Here is a 19,836-nt window from a genome sequence, read left to right as displayed (position 1 = left end):
AAACTGTTGAGAAAATCCAAGTTTGAGACGAAAGTATTACTAAAGCAATGCTTTCTTTGTGAAGGAAGAAACAAACTGGACACAAGGACTGTTGAAAGCACTTCAAGTAATGGCCAAGCTATAAATCCTTTAGAACAGTTTGCATTCTGCTGTGGACTGACATGGCTCCTCTATAAAAAACCCAAACAGCTTCAGAAACCAGACATCTTGGTCAGAACAGTGGTGATGAACCTTGCCAAGTAGCACTTTGTAAATGCAGTATTTCACCTCTTCCTCAGCACCTCTGCAGAAAACACAACTGCACCCTTGCTCATTCCTACTCAGGTTTATGGGCCAATTCTTTTGGCAAATTTCTCAACCAGGTAGGCAAAGGGCTACCCAGGTATTCGCTTCCTTGATTTGTGCATACCCCAGGAGAAGCTCAGTGATACAGCTGTTTTTCTGCACAGAGACAGCATTTGGCCTCTCTGGTTTGGTTTCCTCACTGATCTTTGTGTCCATTCCTGTTTTCTGTTTAGAGTTCTCAGTTTGTTCTCAGCACCACCTCTTCCAATAATACCAGGCTGGAAGCTCAGTAAAGCAATAGCAACTACACTTGAGAGCTCTCTACCAGCAACAATCACCAGTACTGGTAGATGCAAACAGGAATACCTACTGTAAGAAAACAGACATGGTTTCTGGAGTGTAAAAGAATTAAAGAGCAGACTTTTTTTTTTTTTTTTTTTTTTTTTTTGACAAGAAATCTTCATCTGGCTTCCATTTGGTTCTGCTGAACTCTGGAAGTTATTCTCCACCTACTCAATTCTTTTTTTCTAGTACCGAGGAGACAGAGGAAAGAAAAAAAAAAATACATTTCCAGATGAGAGACTTTTAAGTCAATGGAATTAAGCTTGTGCTGTACTTTTTTTTTGATAAGCTAAATCTGTGTGCTTGGATTTAGTAAGAAAATGAGTAAACTGTTTCAGTTCACACATGGAGGTCATCATTATAAACCATTTCTTTATAGAGTAAAACCTTCATTTTCACCCAGATCAGGAACTGAAACACAAGTCACAATCATTTCCCTGGATCAAAAGTAAAAGGGTACATTCCCTTTAGTCTTAAGAGTTTTTCCTGGGCAGCTATGTTAGTAATTGGTATTACAAAGAATAATAACAAAACACTAGAATCTGTTAAAATTAAAAGCAACTTAACTTAGCCTAGCACCTTTTATTCACTTTACAACACATACCATTTTTTGCTGCACCTGACAAAGTATTTTGTTCAATTATTTCCAAATATTTCCTGCTACATACAGTTAAGGTGAACCTTAAAGATCACTTAAATTCATTTCAAGCCTTTATTCACGTGGCATATATTCTTTTGGCAGGGACGAAGGTCAGAATTTTGCAGGATACAATTGCAGTACTGTAATATACAAGGTTAACTTATAACAGTCTACCATATTGCACAAGTCCAGTTAAAATCAGAGACCCTCACGGTACAAAAGCAAAGCCAAGACGTGCTAGTTAGATCTCTGCAAAAGACAGAGTATCTCCACAAAGGACTGTCCTTGGTGTTCACAAATCATCAGCATAAGCTGGAACTTTGTAAATAAACACACAAGGTGCAGGATTTCGATTACTAGAAGGCTGGGAAGCAGGCTGCCATGCACAAGTCGCGGAGTTTCCAACTGGGCTTCAAATAGACTGTGCATTCTTTTGAAGGATGAGTGCCATAGTTTGTGGCAAAGAGTAGCACCGTGAATTAATTCTTGCTTTATGTTTGGAGGAGTTGGAAAGTTACTTAATCTTTCGTCACACCAAAATAATTTCATCAAGCAACTTCCACAAACAGTTCTGTAAGTAAAGATTCTTACCGTCTGAAGTTTTTTGAGTAAGAAACTTAAATAACACTCATAGGTTCAGATGACTCACACCAGGTTTTACCACTTCTATTTCTGCTGGCTAAGTCAGTTCCTAAATAATGCGTTCCAAGTATGACTTGACTACAAGCAAACATTCTGTATTATTAATTTAGAATAAATTACTTCTGCAGTCAGCCCTGCCATAAAGCTCATTCACCAAGATGGCCACAGAAAGTGAGTCATGAAAGAGACAAAAATATATTTAATTGGGGAGAATATTAACATGAAGCTATTACTTAATAATTATCTTCAAGACATAAAGATGGAAATGAATAGCTGAGAATATCCAAACTTGGTATGTAAGGAGACCAAAACATCCAGTCTAAACATGTGAAGTGGGAAAATATTTCAAAACGTTTGTCCTAAGACAACAAAAAAGTCCCAGCAATTATAATTTTGTTGACCACAGTATGGAAAACTGATCTTGACATTAATGATTTTCAAAGACTTAAAGCAAAAATCTTAGCATTTTTGAAAGGCTACAAATATCTAAGGTATTAGTTGGCTACTCTGCAACTAGGAGCACATCCCTTGCTGAACCATCTCTATATTCATGAACTTACCATGATTTATCAGCTATCTTAAGTTAGATACTCATAGTAACATTCTGATACTCTTAAGTTCATAATAAATGCCTTCCCTTTATGCTGGTTTTTTCTCCATATGACAGCTATTCTATTCACTGAAAATTGTCTTTTTCAGAATGATTCAACAGAATATAACCTCAAACAAGTCTTCTGTCCTCTCCAGGGAAAACTTCTACTCACTATATTTAGTTCCTTAAATATGCTGGTAAAATGACTGATAAAATATGTCCCTTATGTGTGCCTGCACTCCCCTGTCCTTGTGCTAAACTTTTTTTTTTAAACTTTTAGATTTCGCATTTTTCTTAAACCTTCATCTGGTCTCTTACTTGTGGCTCCTCAATCAATGATATTATAATTGGTAAAAGTAGTAATACATTCCACAGCTCACTTTTCCAGAAATCCAAAAGCTGAGTCCCCAGTGCAACTGGTGCATGCTGCTACTGACAAAATTTGCACGAGAAAATCAGCATACCATTACAGAAAAAGAAATAACCAAGCATTAAATTGCCCTGAATCAAATGCAAGCTGTATCTCCTTAATATCAGATGCTCACTAACTTTCACATATATAACTCAGTATACATAAGCACGCTAGTGGAACTGAAAACAGCTAGAGCTGGTTTGGTTTGCAGTAGGGGGGGGAGATTGTTTTGCTTTGTTTTGGTATTTTACAGATACTCCATATTCCCTGAGGTCTCAGTGAAGTGCAGATCAAGGCACATATCTAAGATCAAAATATAGAGAAGATGGTGTCATTAAGACACACTAGGAAATGGGATTAATAACAGAAGTAGAATTGGCAAAGGCTTTGGGGAAGCTAAGGGGGTTGCAAACCCTCTAGGGAAAAGGAGAATAATAACAAGAGTTCCACAGATGATACAGAGAAACTGGGACAGGTTAAGTGAAAGCAGGACAGACAGAACATTAAAAAAATGACTGCAATTTATCTTATTTTCTGAAAATAAAGACTCAAATAACAGAAAACATGAAAAATATTTTCTACTTCTAGGGATAGGGGGAAGAAGCATAACACCAAAGTAGCATAAAACCCACACAGTAACTGAAAAATATTTTTGCTTGTTGACAGTTCACAGTATCACAGTATCACAGTATGCTAGAGATTGGAAGGGACCTCCAAAGATCATCTAGTCCAATCCCCCTGCCGGAGCAGGAACACCTAGATAATGTTACATAGGAATGTGTCCAGGTGGGTTTTGAATGTCTCCAGGGAAGGAGACTCCACAACCTCCCTGGGCAGCCTGTTCCAGTGTTCCGTCACCCTCACTGAGAAGAAGTTTCTTCTCAAGTTTAAGTGGAACCTCTTGTGTTCCAGTTTGTACCCATTACCCCTTGTCCTATCATTGTTTGCCACGGAGTAGAGCCTGGCTCCATCCTTGTGACACTCCCCCTTTATATATTTATAGACACTTATAAGGTCAACCCTCAGTCTCCTCCTTTTTTTTTTTTTGAACTTTTAGATTTTGCATTTTTCTTAAACCTTCATCTGGTCTCTTACTTGTGGCTCCTCAATCAATGATATTATAATTGGTAAAAGTAGTAATACATTCCACAGCTCACTTTTCCAGAAATCCAAAAGCTGACTCCCCAGTGCAACTGGTGCGTGCTGCTACTGACAAAATTTGCATGAGTTCATCTTGACAAAAAAAATAGGGAAAAAATCAAGTATTCAAGAGCATCTCATTAATAATTTGTACCTTCAGGACCAGGCTTGGAGTGATGTTTGCACCGCAGAGTGATGGGCAAACATTCATTACCTGTTGTGCCACATGTTATCTGGAACACTCTGCATGGATGCAATTTCAATCAACTTAAGAGAAACAGCAGTTAGAGGATGAGGACTATTCAGCCAGCTTTATAGTCTGGGGGTTATCAAGTTCACTTATTTCACAAAGATTATTTAAGTAAATATTATATTTAATTAGATCTCTTCAGACAATGTTCCCTAAAAAGAGAAACTGTTCAGAAAAGTGATTTTGCCTGAGGTCACTTAAAACCTTGTGCTGAATTTATTGGTCAACAGCAGCTGTGTCAAGTGGACTCCCCAGTCTCAGAGAACCCTTAAAACTGGTTATTGTTTTCCAACCCAGTGATTTCACAAGTGCACACACTGCAGGGAACCTGCTCTACTTGGCACTTTGGAAATCCTAGGCAAACAAGCACACCAACATCAAGACAAACATTCAGCTTGACAACCCTTCAGAGATTCAGAAACTGCATCCTAACTGAACTTTATGGAAATCAAAATACAGAGCAACACCTTTGAACCATCTCAGAAGCAAAGTCATGCATACTAAACAATTCAAAAAAAACAAGGATAAGAGGAAAGAATATTCTAGCCATGACATTTTTTTCAAGTTGGAGGATACAGTAGAAAAGCATCAATTAGATCATCTAGTCTATGCCCTTTAAGTCAAAGACATAGTCCTCAGAGAAAGTTTCAGACATTACAGGGATGTTATTCACCCTACACTGAGCCAGAAAACCATGGAGATACTGGCTGGAGCTACTACATTCATCTCCAAAATTTAGAACCTAAAACAAAAGCTTTTTTGTTAAGATATACTTAAGACTTCGGGGACAAACATTACTTTGGTGGGGAGAATTATCTGCTAAAAGCTTAAAATTGTGGGTTAGGAAAATAACTGAACAAACAAGACCTCTCAAACCACACAAACATTAAAAAAAAGAATTTAAGGATTTTCTAAGAAAATGAAAAACAAACCAGCAAAAAACTGTTCAGTTGTACTAGTGAAAACAAAACTAGAAACACCAAAGAAAAGAATAATCAAGATGATTGCTAATGCAGTGAGACCAGAGTTTAAACACAACCTTAAGTCTCCAAAACTCAGCAAATATTCTGACCATTACCAAAACATGCAGTTTATTATAATCATGGAATAAAAAAACAGTACAGATAATGGAAAGAGGGTATGGAAATGTAGCCAGCTGGTAATGTGCTCAAATAAAGTTATGGGGAAAAAAAAAAGGCAAGGAACAGGCAAAAGAAAAAAGGCATGTAAAAAAACTGTGAACCTGACAGCACTGAAAATTGGGAATAGAGTTAAAGAATAAACTAAAAATTTAACAATCAGAACAATATGGTTCTAGTACAGCCCTTATAAAATTGGTGAGAACCAGGGAAAGAATTCATTTTAAGAAAGCTTAGGAGGTTGAGAAAAGAAAGGCATTACATGCTTTACAGAGTCAACTAGATCAATTCAGTCCAAAACCCTGTATTCCTACAGATCTTCCTACTGTTACAGAAATATTCTGAAAAAAAGAAGAAAAAGAGCCAGTAAGAAAACAAAGCCTCTTGAGAAAGCAGTCAGAAGAGTGCAGTGGTGCCAGAAAACGAAGAGACAGCTTGTACCAGAAACTGTTCCTAAATACATAGCGTTGTACTGGAAGTGCTGACAACCACTGACATAAGGTTTTTATATCAAAAGTAGCCTAATCTAGGACACATCTCAAAAGATTCAATAAAGGAAAACCACCAATGCCTTGCCAGACTTGTGTCTAATTTGCAGTTTGTATTGCCACTAAGAATTCCACAGATAATTTTGGTTTCTGCAATTCACTGCACCGTTGCTTCACACAAAACTGAGAAACAGAGGAGTAACTTTAGCACATCAACAATATAATTTTGTTCCAAGTTTAGTGGTGGTAAATAGAAAGAGTTAATGTGGGGCAGATGAAAACCCTGTGTTGTTAACAGTTACGGTGTTGAGTATCTGTGGGTGATGTAGTATTCTGCCATACTCCATTTACAGATGAACATTTTTAGGCAAGAATGGCCTCACCTCATTATCACATCTCACTGCCTTCATTATAACTACTTAAAGTGGTCCCAGCTGATGCTTTACAAAATGCTCTTTCCCAGCTCTTTAATTCTTCCAGAGAAATATGAGACCAGTCTTTGGAAGAACACATCCTCTTGTCCAAGAAGCCTAGCACAAAGCTGATGCTCCCACTGACCTTAAACAAGGATATCTAATGAAGTCACGCATAAGCTGTCAGCCTACATCACTATCCTTTTTCCTCCACAGTGGCAACAGCCACAGTCTACCTCCTCCCTGCACCTCCCTTTCCCCGCCTCACTCCAGTTCCCCCTTTCCTTACTTCCCTGAAGTAACCATACAACCCTACCTGGTCTCCATATCCACCTCACTGCCAAAGCACAGCAGAACTCTGATGGAAAAAAGAGGTGGTAGATAAAAAGTTTTGCATGCAGAGAAAGGGTCCAGGTCTGCTTGGGAAGCAGGGAAAGAGACTGTGTGCTTCTCCACACACAGAAAGCAGAGTCCAAAAGAAAGAGGGAACTAAGAAAAGCTGCTTCCTGTTCCTTTAGCTGACCTAGCTTCTGCTAAAGATTCCCTTTCTCCAGAAACAGAACTTTTGGCCAAGAGCCTTTAAAACCTATTCCTACCACCACGACTGAATTGGAAAAAGACATGTTTTTTCTTGAAAAAAATATTTCATGTCACCATCACCAACAGTCAGCTAGACACTGAAACATCATAGTTCTGTGAATGTCAGCATGTCCTCCTATATTCAGTTTCATTGGCTGCAAAAATGAACCCAAGCTTGGTCTTCCACAGAGCTGTATTTATTGCCATAACCCTTACTGCAGTAAAGTACTTACCTGTGGGAAGTCCTTTTCCCCTCAGTCTCTCTCGAATAGCCTGGCTCCTGTCTGGCTGCAATTTTCTATCTCCGTTACAAGGAAGCTGATCCACCTGCAACATAAAAAAAACAGTAACACAAATATTGAAAGATCTCAACAATAAGTGTCCATTATGTAAACGCACAATATAAGTCAGTGCCAAACAGTTAAGGTAAGTGGAAGTTCAAATTTTTTCATAAACCCCACATTCATCAGTGAGAAGACCCCCTAGAATTATCTATATTTAAATAATCCATGCATTATTTTTACTACATATTTGGCCTACCTTTTTCTACTATGTGTAAATTAAGTGTGTAACTTAAATACATCCCACCCCTATAGCAACACTCAAAAACCATGCTCCATAGTTGCAACATGACTGGAGCTTGGGATTGGTAAAATGAGCTTTCTGTGTAATAGGAAGAACTCTCTTGTACTTGGTAGTTTTAGGCTGATATCTCACACAATTTATTACACATGTAAAATCTTCATGCATTTGTCAGTAGGCTATTCTTTAGCCCCTCAGGCACATTCCTTTTGTGTGTGAGGCTTAACTATTGCCAGACGTTTAACTTTTTATTTTCTTAATCACTAGTTCCCTAAAAAAAAAAAAAAAAAAAAAAAAGTATTTTTCCACATGTACAATCATTCAAAGAACAGCTTATTTGCTATAACAAAGAATCTTTAGTGAGATCTTTTGATATGCTGGGAATTGGCTTAATTTGGACAGTGGCTTAGCTGGGAGGTGGGAAGGAGAAATCAAGCAGCCTTCTATCCATTACAGTTACAATGCAACTCAATTAACATTAAGCAGATGGAATCGATCTTGTGCTATATTGACCTTTTCAAAGCATATTAACATGGAAAGTGAAAACATTCAAACAGGGCCTCTCAGCTGTGCTTTACAGAGCACCAATTGATCAGTTACAGAGCTAAGATCTCTCTAGCCTTTCATAAGGCCACACAAGACTGGAGGCATGCTGATCTTAGAATAGCAAGTTGTACTCTGGTTCTAAAACCTCAATTTTATATGCTTTTCTTACTAACTTAAGAATGCCAGCACACATACAGAGCCCTAAACATTAAAAACAGCAGGGATGGCTACCTAAGGCGTATGAAAACACAGCAGCACAGCTATGTCATCGTTATTCTGTCAACTCTTGGTTCTATTTGGTTGTTTTGTTCTTGTCTTCTTGTAAAGCCAATGCAGCAACATGTTATGAATTAGGTTTAAAAGGTTACTGGTAGAGGAAACCTATAAGGTTAGCAAAACTTCAGCACTGGATAACTGCCAGCAGTCCTGCTCCTTCATTATCAGCATCATATAGGAGGCAGGAATGCAGTTGCTGGATTTAGTACGTACATTTGGGACCACTATTGCTGTCTTTGGCAGGTCGGTCTAGATTACTCTGTCACACTAACGTCACACTCCCTCTAAAAGCTTGCTGACGAGAGCAAGATGAGGAAAAAGCAAAATATTTGCTAAGCAATATCCTTTAGGAACTTGGAGACTGATGCCTCGCTCTCCATAGTGGCCTTTTCTATAGCTTGTGGCCCAGTTTAAGGTTTGGATCTTATTATAATAGCTTCACTGATTAAGGCCTTGTAGGCCTTTATTTCACTGAATGACAGACTTGCTTTTCTTGGCAACTACACAGGACTTCAGATATTACAGAGAGGAGCACTGGACTGACAGACATAACCTCACAGACTAGACAATGCTTTGTGGAGCTCAGGCTCAGCATTATTTCTGGAGGCCTGTCATAATCAGCTGCTGCCAAATACTAGACAAATGCAGGGAACTCTCCCCTCATGCAAGTGTTTCCAAACCAGATTTATGAAAAACTATCTAACAATTAGATCATAAGAATGTATTTTTTTCTTTTTACAAGGAAGCATTAGAAAGTCAAACATTTTTCTTGCAATTACAGTGCTGTCTCTCTAGTCACCAATTTTTTATGTTGGCATATCCCCTATGAGATAAAAAAAGGAGTTCAATGATATAAAGCCAGATAAAATTCAGGACCACCATGGAATATCATTCCAGCAGTGATAAACAGCTCACCAATTCTTCTAATTATAAACGGAACAGAAAGAAAGCAAGTACTGGTCATAGAACAGTCTAACAGTATCAACAACGGCCTTCCTTTCTACTCAGAGCCTTAAAATTATTTAACTATTCTGAAGTTATGTTGTAATGGTTTAGGTGAAGGGAGAGGTTGCCTGTCAGGAATAGTAACTTTGCAACATGAGTTCATGTAGTTCCTTTTACTTCTGAAAACAGTTTAATGCATTTGTCATCATTAGACAATAACATCCTCCACAATTATATCCAAAAGCTTAGCAGAACTGCAAGACAACTGGCATGTTGCCTAAAATGTACCCCTTCCGGTTAATAAACAACTCTCCGAAAGTCAAGCATAGCTTTAAAAAAATAAAATTCACAGCAATCATTTCTGAAGCATTTCAAGTAGCAACAATTCTAAGGCTTGCCCCAGAGTTCACCATGGTTTTTGTTCTCCCATTTTTCCCTACTTTACTTTCAATGAGACAAACAGTTCACAAAATTACCTTCCTCAGAAACAGCAGTCATGAACACATATCCCAGGAGGAACTGTCAAGTGCACAAACTTTTACAGGGGGAGAAAAGGAATTCTCTCCTTTCAACACTCACCCTTATCAAAATTGCAACATCACAAAACAAGAGGAAGAATGACTGCAGAGTGACTCTGAATTAGCAGCTTTGCTCTCTTCCTGCTCATCTCTATTACTCTTCAAATGCTGACAGAGACTTACCCCAGACAGGCTTCCCAGAACTAGTCTGACCAACTGTTTCACGTATGAAAAAGAAGGGGCACAGTTACTGTTCCTTATGTGGGCGCTGCAAGCATCCAGAACAGTTCGTACAGATACACGGGCATAAATGACATCTTCACACATCCCGAGGAGTATGCTGTTGAGATGATCTCCAAGTTTGATAGGCTAATGACAAATGAACACAGGAGAGATAGGAGAATCAGTTTTATCAGTGACTTGTCGTATACACACGGACAAAAGACATTCAGCATAGTAAATAACTATGAGACTTACTGTCCATGTTATCTGAATACCAGTTTGAAAGTCACTATCTAGGTGGTGAAAAAATGGCAGTTGTAGATCAGGATAGGCATTCATCATGTAGATTAGATTCCTACTCTACAACAAACTGGCTAAAACCAGCTGCCTGATCTGTAAGTTCCCTTTCTTAAGGACTTAATGACTAGCAGGAAGGTTCAGAGGAAATTTTCTCTGCTGTTTTTGAACATTCTTCAATTTTGTAACTGTCTCTGCTCATTTTCTACAGTTCCTCACCTCACTAATATTTTGCAGCAGCTGTGTTAGCATTTCCAAAGTGCAGTGAAATCATCAAACAGTACCAACCAAAAAAATAAGGAATAAACCAGCAAAGCCACTCGTTTAGGAAGCAAAGCTTCACAGTTGCATGACAACACCCATACAGTTAAGAACCATCTAGAATTAATTCTCCTCCACCCATTTAGCTAATCCAGCACACTGTATGTGGAATATCACTCCTCAGGGTATGCAATAATGAGCAATAACGAGCAATAACACTTGTTCCCAGATGCCGCAGGCACTTTGGGACTTGAACTTTCTGATCCGCAACTCTCCCGAAGCGGGTGGTTACTCACAAAGTACAAGCATTGTTGTGCTTTTTTGCATCACAGAGCACTTCACTACAATCTGCCAATATTCCCTGCATTAGTACTCTTAAACTGTACTATTAAAAAAAATAAATAAATAAAGAAGAGGGTTCTGGATGACCCTTGTTCAATTAACACAGGCTTTTCCCATCTCTCTGTTTAACACTTTTAACTATTCGTAAAAATCACTCTTGTATTCAACCACACTCCCAGCAGAGAAGCAGCTGATTAGCCAACACAGGCAGACAAATATGGAAAAAAAACCCCTTAAAGACAGGAAAATCTGAATGTGCAATTTAACAGTTAAAAGTAACACCATACGCAGACTGTCCTTTTGCCCCCACTAATGCCACTGGACAGAGGCAGCACATGAGACATCCCAAAGGTAAATTCTAGACTTCTACTCCCCTCTTCTTTCCAGGCATATGTCACCTCACTGTCTTTGGAAAAATATTGTTATATCAAAAGGTAGAGTACTCCTTCCCACTGCATTACTCTGAAACTGTTGCTACAACCTGACACAAAAGGAAGAAACAAAGAAAAAGGTGACTAAAATTCATGCCAACTTTCTGTTCAACACCTACCTTTACCTACCTTCAATCACTCACTGCTGCTGAATAGTGCTCTTTTCATTTCCTACAAGATGGGAGAGCAAAGAAAGGGCATAGCTGTCTAAGAAAATATTAGGGCGCTTGGGACAGGCACTGTAGGCATTGCAAATAAGTACCCTTAAAACAGTCATCGCTTCAATTGTTCTGACTTTTGCATTTGGGCAGCTACTTCCAAATCAGTATAACTGAGAACCCAACTAGCACTAGGAACTGAACACTTACATTGCCAAAGAGCCTTTCAAAAGTTTCTTCCTTACCCTTACACATAACACCAACTAGTGGGACTAAACTCAAATATGAAACAGAAACAGCTCCTTGAGTTGCACAATGCTCTGCCAAATGCCGCAACTGCTAGCCCATCACGAAACACTTTTTTGGATGCATTCCATCTTATGTTCACTCTTCTGCATATTGACTTCTAAATGTTTATTTGGGGGCAGGGAAAGAGCACCCAGGAAGATGATGAATCACATCATCTTCAGTCAGTTTTGTAAAGACAGCCTAGGAGTTCTGCTGGGTGTGCGAAATAACTCCATTGAGCAATAACACTCAGCTCTAAGCAGTCTACAACTGTGTTAGATACATTGCTATAGATAGATAGCATTGACTGACAAGTCAATAGCAAGAGTCTACTCCCAGGCAATTCATACCCTGTCTTGGCCATTGTGTAACATAAGTATCTGTATGTGCCAAGTCCAGACTCACAGAAACAGCAGCATAGAGAACAAGTTGCTTTATTATTAGTAAAGTAACAATGTTATTTAAATATTTGTTTTTATATAAGCCTAAACAAATATTTTTCTCCTTTGTCAGCAGCTTCTTCATGGAAACTAACAGAAAGGTAGTATCAGCGCCTTCCTTCTGCAAGATACCACCACCCTCGCACACTCCACAGGAAAAAGTTCCACGTACAGAAAAGAAACCTTCCTCTACAGTGTCTCATTATGATATTCTACATGTTAACTCAAATGCATATTCAGTCAACTATCAAGTCTGAAGTTGCAATATTAAACAAAATGAAAGCTAAACTTACCTGACTTTGAGGAACTTCATGGTCAGCTCCCCAGAAAAGTGCCATACCAAGAGAATAAATATGGACCTGTCATGAGGCACAAGACATCAGCTCATTGAACAGGACTGGAAATGCAAAGCAGAGCTTTAAAACAGAACAACTAACAGCATCATTTAGTCCTGCTATTTAAGCTCACCTGTCTTCCAGATTTTTTTTCTCCTTCGCCTACTGCTATGAAATAAATGTACTGCATCTAACCAATGCCTCTGTCTTCTCTGTTCAGTTTTAAGCTTTCATATCACTTTGAAGCCACAAGCACATGTAATCCCTTTTATCAGCCTGGTGTGGGGTACGCACTCTATTGCTTTGTCCAAGGGTTCTTAAATTTTAATCTAAACGCAAGGCAGACCTTAGCAGGAATCAAACAGCAGGCTACTACTGTCAAGAGATCCCTAACACTGGGATCAAAGGAAAAAAGGAATGAACATAAAAGCATCAACATATAAAGCAGTCACCGTAACCTATTATTGATACTTTAAGATACATTAATCATTACATGTATAATTAATGATTAATATCAGCATTAATATATCTTTAACATAAGTAGCCCATGAGGACAGGGAATAAAACCTTTAAATACTGCAGAATTGAGAGCACAAGCACATACTGCCCCTGTAGGTGACTGTGAAAACCATACAGGTAAGCAAGTGCAGAAAAAACACAGTTTTTCTGTACGGTGTAAGTAACATACAGTAGTGATGATTCTTTCTACCAAGTTATTAGTAATATTTGTACTACTTAAATTTGTGCAACTTAAAGCAACAAGCTGATTGGATAATTGCAGAGGTGATGAACAGCAATTACAGGGGCAGCAATAAATTAAAAGCAATTTGCCTAAGTCAACCTCTTTGCAAACTAAAAGCAAAACATCTAACTTAAGTCCCAGAAATATATATTGACAAGATCTGTCCAGACTCTGGTACTTCATATAGAGACTTAAAAAATTAAGTGTAAATTGAGTATACAAATGTAATGGATGGTCTCAACAGAACTTACAAAATTAGAAAAATAATTTTCTCCTTCTCATACTATAATACATAGAATTGTTAAAAATCATACAACTAGGCATAGCTTAAGGTCCTACAAGAGAATTCATCTTTGTACTGAGAAGTCTCTCAGCCTGCTCAAGACAACAAAATATATTCTCAAAGACGCAGAAAAAGGATGATGCATAAGTATTTTCCATTTTAGACCACTCCGTTTGAAAGACATTATACCATTACTCCACCGTGCCAGGAATTAACCCCAAAACACAAGTATGATGTATTTTCATATATCTGTTGTAAAACAGAAAAACGTTTCCTTTTTATGTATTTGGAAGAGCAGCACAGCTTTGTAACAGGGTAAGGAAGTAATTACTAAATACACTTAGAAGCAACATGTATTAAAGTTGCACTAGTAAATTCAACGTGCTTTATTCATATAAAATTGGAATTCAACATACTTTGAGAAGCACTCCAGTCCTAAACTTCTGCCACTTAAATCTTGTCAGATGGTCTCTATCTAGCACAGCATATGAGTCAGCACAGGACAGAAAGGTTCCCATCAGTATAAGGCAGTGATATACCAGATACTGCTGACACATGGTTACTCACACGTACAGTCCCGTTGACTGACAAACACTGAAACACAGCTGTATGCTAGACGCAAATATGTAGCCAGCACTGTGTACCTAACAAGGGCTCACCCATCCTTCAACCTCCTCTCCCAGAAAGAAAGCACTGGCCAAAGTCAAGTCTCTCTGTTCCATACAAAGAACAGACACTGTAACTCAAGGGTGCTCAGTTAATACCATCACCCCATTCAACCAGAAACATTATCTTTTAAATACCGAGAATATTGTTCCATATCCGGTTGTGAAAAAAATCCAACACAACAATGAAAAACAACCCCCCCCCCCAAAAAAAAAAGTCCCCCAACTCCTCCTGTCCCCCAGAAATGCAAAAAAAGCAATTAAAAAGTCTGTTATCAAAATCAGTAACTCTAATCAAAGAACTGGTCATGGTCCTAAGTTTGTCAGTATTCAAGAAGCATTTGGACAATACTCTTAAATATATTTAATTTTTTGATTTCTCTCTGTGGAGTTCGGAGTTGGACTCGATGATCCTCATGGGTCCCTTTCAACTCAGGATATTCTGTCATTCTATGATTCTGAGCTTCAACATAATGAAAGATGTTTCCAACAACCAAGAAGTGCATCATCCTCAACAAAAATATTACCATACAACCCTGCAAACCAGACCTCTAAACTGAAACGTGCTACCTGTAAACAGCTTTCAAAATAAAAGCATCTCTTCAAAAATTCTAGCTTATTTTTGTATTTTTATATTTTTAATATTTTCCACAGAATATCAATCATCAAATTAATTTCCAAAATGAATCACAGAATGAATGAGATCAGAAAAATCCTTTAAGAACATCAAGTCCAACCTTTACCCCAGGACTGTCAAACCCACCACTAAACAATGTCACTGAAGGCCTTGTCTACACAGCTTAAGAATGCTTCCAGACGGCGATTCCATCACTACCCTGGGCAGCCTGTTCCAATGCCTGACCACCCATTCGGTTAAGAAATTTTTCATAAGATCCAACCTAAACCTCCCCTAGCACAGCCTGTGGCTGTTTCCTCTTGTCTTATCTCGTCTTTCACTATAATTTTGTGTATGGTTTGCTTACTCTATTTCCAATAAGCTTGCAGCTACCTCAGACTATTTTATATTCAAATTGACTGTGTGTCTAGGAATCAAAAGGGTATTCATTGACTGTAACTTTTTCTATTACTTGAATACACTGTTACTTTGTGTTAGCAAGTAAAGTCATAACTTCAAAACACAAATGGCAACCCTGTCACTGTGTTATAAAGCATCAAGAAACAAGATGTTTTTCTGCCTTCAGCAGCTTTCAGACATCGTCTGATTTCAGAATAATAATCAAAAAAGAAAACAGTGAAAATTTCCAGTAAATGAGTTCAGTGAACTACAGCAAGTTGTGATAGGAAAAAGTTAAAAATTACCACAGTCAGCATGTGTGAAGCAAGATACAAGAAAGAAGCCAACGTATCAAGACAAATAACCAGTGTACCACCCAACACACAGTTTAATACAAATGTAAAGTGAAACAGTTAAAAAAAACCTCGATGCATATATAAGCTGCTTACGAGCCCTACTAACTTTAACTAAGCAAGCCCTAATATGACAAAAGTTTTTGTACAAAGCTATGTTTCAGGTAGCTGCCTACTTCCATACAAGCAAGCAAATAAACCCAAAAGGACTGATATGTTTGAGGCATTTTGCACAGATGTATTACACAGCATAGTTCCCAACCAGGGGACTACAGACCAGTGTTACAGATGCTCTGGTCTTTTTCCTAATGCATTATTAGAGATTATTTTTACGTGTACTGGTATATAGCATGGCCATCATGAAAAGCGTTCAATTCTTAATGGTACATTCATAAGAATACAACTGGAGGGTCTCATATGAGCAAATGCAGGATGAGTAATTCTCAGATCCTGTCTTGAGATTATCTTCACTGCACCCAGACATGACTACCACAGTGGGAGAACAGCTGTGTGATTCTCCACAAGGCTTTAAACCAAGAACAAGAATGGTAGTAGCAAGTTTTCTTCAAATGTATTTGTACTATCCCAGGCTATCAGAACAGTTAATTTCCTCCACCAATGCATGCAAAACACACAGAAAATCAAGTGGAGTTCAAACATAATACAGGTGTCCTGGGTTCAGCAGTAGCAGTCATGTTTCTCCTTTGTGGTAGCTGGTGCAGTGCTGTGTTTTGACTTTCAGCTCGGGAACAGTGTTGGTGAAGTCGATGTTTTCGGTTGTTGCTAAGTGATGTTTACCCTGACCAAGGACTTTGTGAGGCTCATGCTCTGTCAGGGAGGAGGGTAAGCTGTGAGGAAGCAGAGACAGGGCGCTTGACCCAGGCTAGCCAAGGAGGTATTCCATACCACAGCACATCATGCCCAGGGTGGGGGGTAACTGGGAGTTACCTGGAAGGACAAGGGCTTCCAGGTGGGACTCGCTTCTTGGCCGGTGGTATCGTATTCTCTTCCCTTGTTATTTTCTCTTATCATTGTTGTCGTCGGTGGTAGCGGTGGTGATTTGTGTTGTACATTGGTTGCTGGACTGTTCTTGTCTCAACCCGTAGGAGTTGCACTCTTTCGATCCTCCTCCCCGTTCCTCTGGGAGCGGGGAAGGGGAGAGCCCCGGTGGGGGGGGGGGCCTCGATTGTTGTCAGCCCAGCACCACTCACTGGGAGTGAGTGAACAAGTTGCCTGACTGGGTTTAAACCATGACAGTTCCTTTTGGCGCCCAACGTGGGGCTCGAACCCACAACCCTGAGATTAAGAGTCTCATGCTCTGCTTAACTCTTGAAATCAGTCGTGGGCAAAACACACTCTGTATGCGTGCTAGCATGGTGATTCCTATCACAGTCAGCAAACAACTGTCAACAGCATTAAAAGGCCATTCAAAAACTTAAAAACTCTCAAATGTAAATGGTCTGGGGGGACGACTGGGAGGGTAAAAGAATGTCTCCTTCACAGGTTGAGCACCTGAGAAGGAGAAAAAAGATGTGTAATGGCTAAGCACTTCTATCATATACCTCCCAAAGTATAAAGGTGGTGACCACACTGGGAACATAAGCCAGATCAGTTTCATGAACAATGATTCTATTGTATTACAAGTCATTATCATAAAGTACAATGAGACAAAAACCTTAGCCCAAGCCCCACACTTGAAAAACACTAATACAGCAAATACCGGATGGAAGTAAGATACAATATACTGAAACTGTGAGATCAAGAGGAACAACCTTGAGAGCCAATAAATCAGCATTGTGACGAGTGACTATTAATCCAGTCAGATCTGTCGTTATCTCAACTCCTCGTGCCCCACGTTGGGCACCAAAAGGAACTGGCATGGTTTAAACCCAGCTACTGCTGAACCCAGGACAACAGATTAATTCATCTCAAGCCCAAAGCCTGAAGCTTCAGCCTAATGCTAAAGCTGAATACCACAAGTTAAAGGGTTTTATTTAGTTTATACATGACTGTATGAGTAATTTGCTTATGTAAAGCCAAAGCTTGTCTCTTTCCACATCCAATTGTTTCCCAAAGAAAACAGCGACACAGTTGCTGCAGTCTAGAGCCTCAATGTTGTCATCAGCTCCCAGCAAGCAAGGTTATACTGTTATCAAGAAATAAAGTCAGACAGCCACAATCAGCGAGGATCAATCAGCGCTGCCTATATGCAGAATGCCAGTATTTGGTCACCGCCTATTGATATGCTCTGTGCTGGAGCTTACAGGCCACTGTGGCCCCTCTGAGTATTTCCTGCCTGAAGATTAAGATAAAGAAATATCAGAGCATGGCTTTTAATAGTAACAGTTCTCTGTTTATTTCAAAAAGAAAAAAGTAACATACTGAATTAATGCTGGCACAGAACAAAGAATGCAGTCAGCTCTAACGAAGGTCACAACGTCAGTTCAAAACCGTTTTCTGGCATTTCAAAGGCCTGTTTTATATATTAACTTCAGAGCTGGCACTAGAGGTAACATTACTGTCTTCAACAGTGTTGTCTCTTGAAAGAGGATAAACAATTCCAACAGTATGACTACAGAGTTTGGCAGCTGCACCCTACACAACTGATCCAGAATGTGCATTGATGTCAATGTTTTTATTTCTCTATTAATGTTATTTTTATTTCTCTATTAAAATTTTCAACCAAGGTTGCTAATTGCTTATAGCTTTGTCATAGATAAAATGACAATAAAATGACAATATTTTATTGTATCATTAACTTTGACTATATTGCAGGGCAAAAAGGATGTCTGAAAGGCTTGCAAGTAAGTGAGAGAACAGTGATTTTTGGTAGGTATTTGGTGATACAGTCCTAAAGAAAACTGTCTATATACAAGGTTTAGAAGAAAAAAAGCTTCAAACACAAAAAATTCAACACAAGCCTCCCCCATGTTTCAATAGTCCTTGTGCACACAACAGCAATCAGTGCCAATCCCAGTTTCCTCCGCGGTAAGAGTATGTTGCTGTTCTTCCCAACTGCCAAATGTCATAATTGTTCCCAGATTACAACAGTGGTTGCAGCTAGTTTCCTTCCCTAAGGATTATCGATCCAGAGAAGCCAAAGAGATGGAAATAGGGCTCAGTTTCCTTCTTACTCCCACACATTAAATACCTTTGACAAGGCCAAGGGAATGTTTTTCTGGGGAAAGCATTACCCTTTGCAACAAATTACTGTTAAGAAAACATTTAAGAAGCTAGTGATTTTGACTGGGCATATCAATGACCTGGAGAAGGTCACACATACAAACCTTACCTGCCTCAACCTCTAACACTGGGGAAGAGTTAAAAAAGCAAGGTGGAAAGGAACTATTTTGCACACAACTGAGGAATACTTAGGTTAATTAAAACAAACCTTTCCTTCTAAGATCAGTGTAGGAACACCCATTTTTTTAAGCCCTGGATTGTGCTTGAGAAATTCCCTTGCTTATCTCTCAGATGCATTTTGTGAAAAATATTTAAAAAAAAAAAGAAATAAATGGTGTTGCTGTAATTTAAAAAAAAAAAAGGCAAAGTGTTGCTTATTAACTGATGGTCAGTTATTCTGTGCAGCTGTTGCTCAACTATGGGTGTCAGTAGCACACATGTGACAGGGACCTACACACAGACACTTCTTCTTAAGTGCATATAATTATAACCACTATCCCACTTCTACAGAAAGAGCAGGAGGATCCCTGTTCCTCTCACAAAAGAAATCTAGAATTACAAATAAAATCAAGAAACACAGGGAGCCAAAAAGGACAGTTTAAAGCTACTTTGTGAAGGAATCAACAGCAATAGACAACTCCTGTCTGCCAAGGAAGAGGTACTCTACCTTTTCAACATCTGACAAAGATGACAGAGAATGGTTCTGCAGAACCTCTGGTGCTGTAAATGCTCGCAGGTCTTGTTGGGAGACATTTTCATCTGTAAATGATACACTGCCAGATGGGAGCAACAGGAGAGACCATGGAGAAATGATGAATCCCAGAGCAGTAGGATCAGCTGTATTTGAAGAAAAACAAATGAATTTAAAGCAACATTCTTTGATGTTTTTGCTTGATGTTATTTTATTTGCTCAAAGGCACGTTTAATAACCAGTCTACAGATTATTAATCAAATAGATTCATGCTTCCTTTTCCACTTGTGGTGCTTCATAACCACAGCAACCACCTCAATTTTAATCACACTAAGGAGTAG

General features: G+C 38.8%; 1 protein-coding gene across 1 annotated transcript in view; it reads right to left on the bottom strand.

Moving 5' to 3' along the window:
* PTPN13 (protein tyrosine phosphatase non-receptor type 13) overlaps positions 1-19,836 on the bottom strand; it is a 127,817-nt gene that overhangs the window by 66,768 nt on the left and 41,213 nt on the right. The window contains exons 3-6 of the mRNA XM_062623438.1: positions 19,472-19,641; positions 12,522-12,587; positions 9,973-10,158; positions 7,156-7,249 (exon numbers count right to left, since the gene is read on the bottom strand). Coding sequence (XP_062479422.1) covers positions 7,156-7,249; positions 9,973-10,158; positions 12,522-12,587; positions 19,472-19,641 — 516 coding nt within the window. The remainder of the gene's footprint in view (positions 1-7,155; positions 7,250-9,972; positions 10,159-12,521; positions 12,588-19,471; positions 19,642-19,836) is intronic.

The sequence above is a fragment of the Pezoporus occidentalis genome, unplaced genomic scaffold, assembly GCF_034315485.1.
Source record: "Pezoporus occidentalis ecotype Australia unplaced genomic scaffold, CSIRO_AGI_Poc_V1 ctg252, whole genome shotgun sequence".
Classification (NCBI taxonomy): domain Eukaryota; kingdom Metazoa; phylum Chordata; class Aves; order Psittaciformes; family Psittacidae; genus Pezoporus; species Pezoporus occidentalis.
The sequence above is the reverse complement of the archived record's forward strand: the minus strand, read 5'-3'. Positions and strand labels throughout refer to the sequence as shown.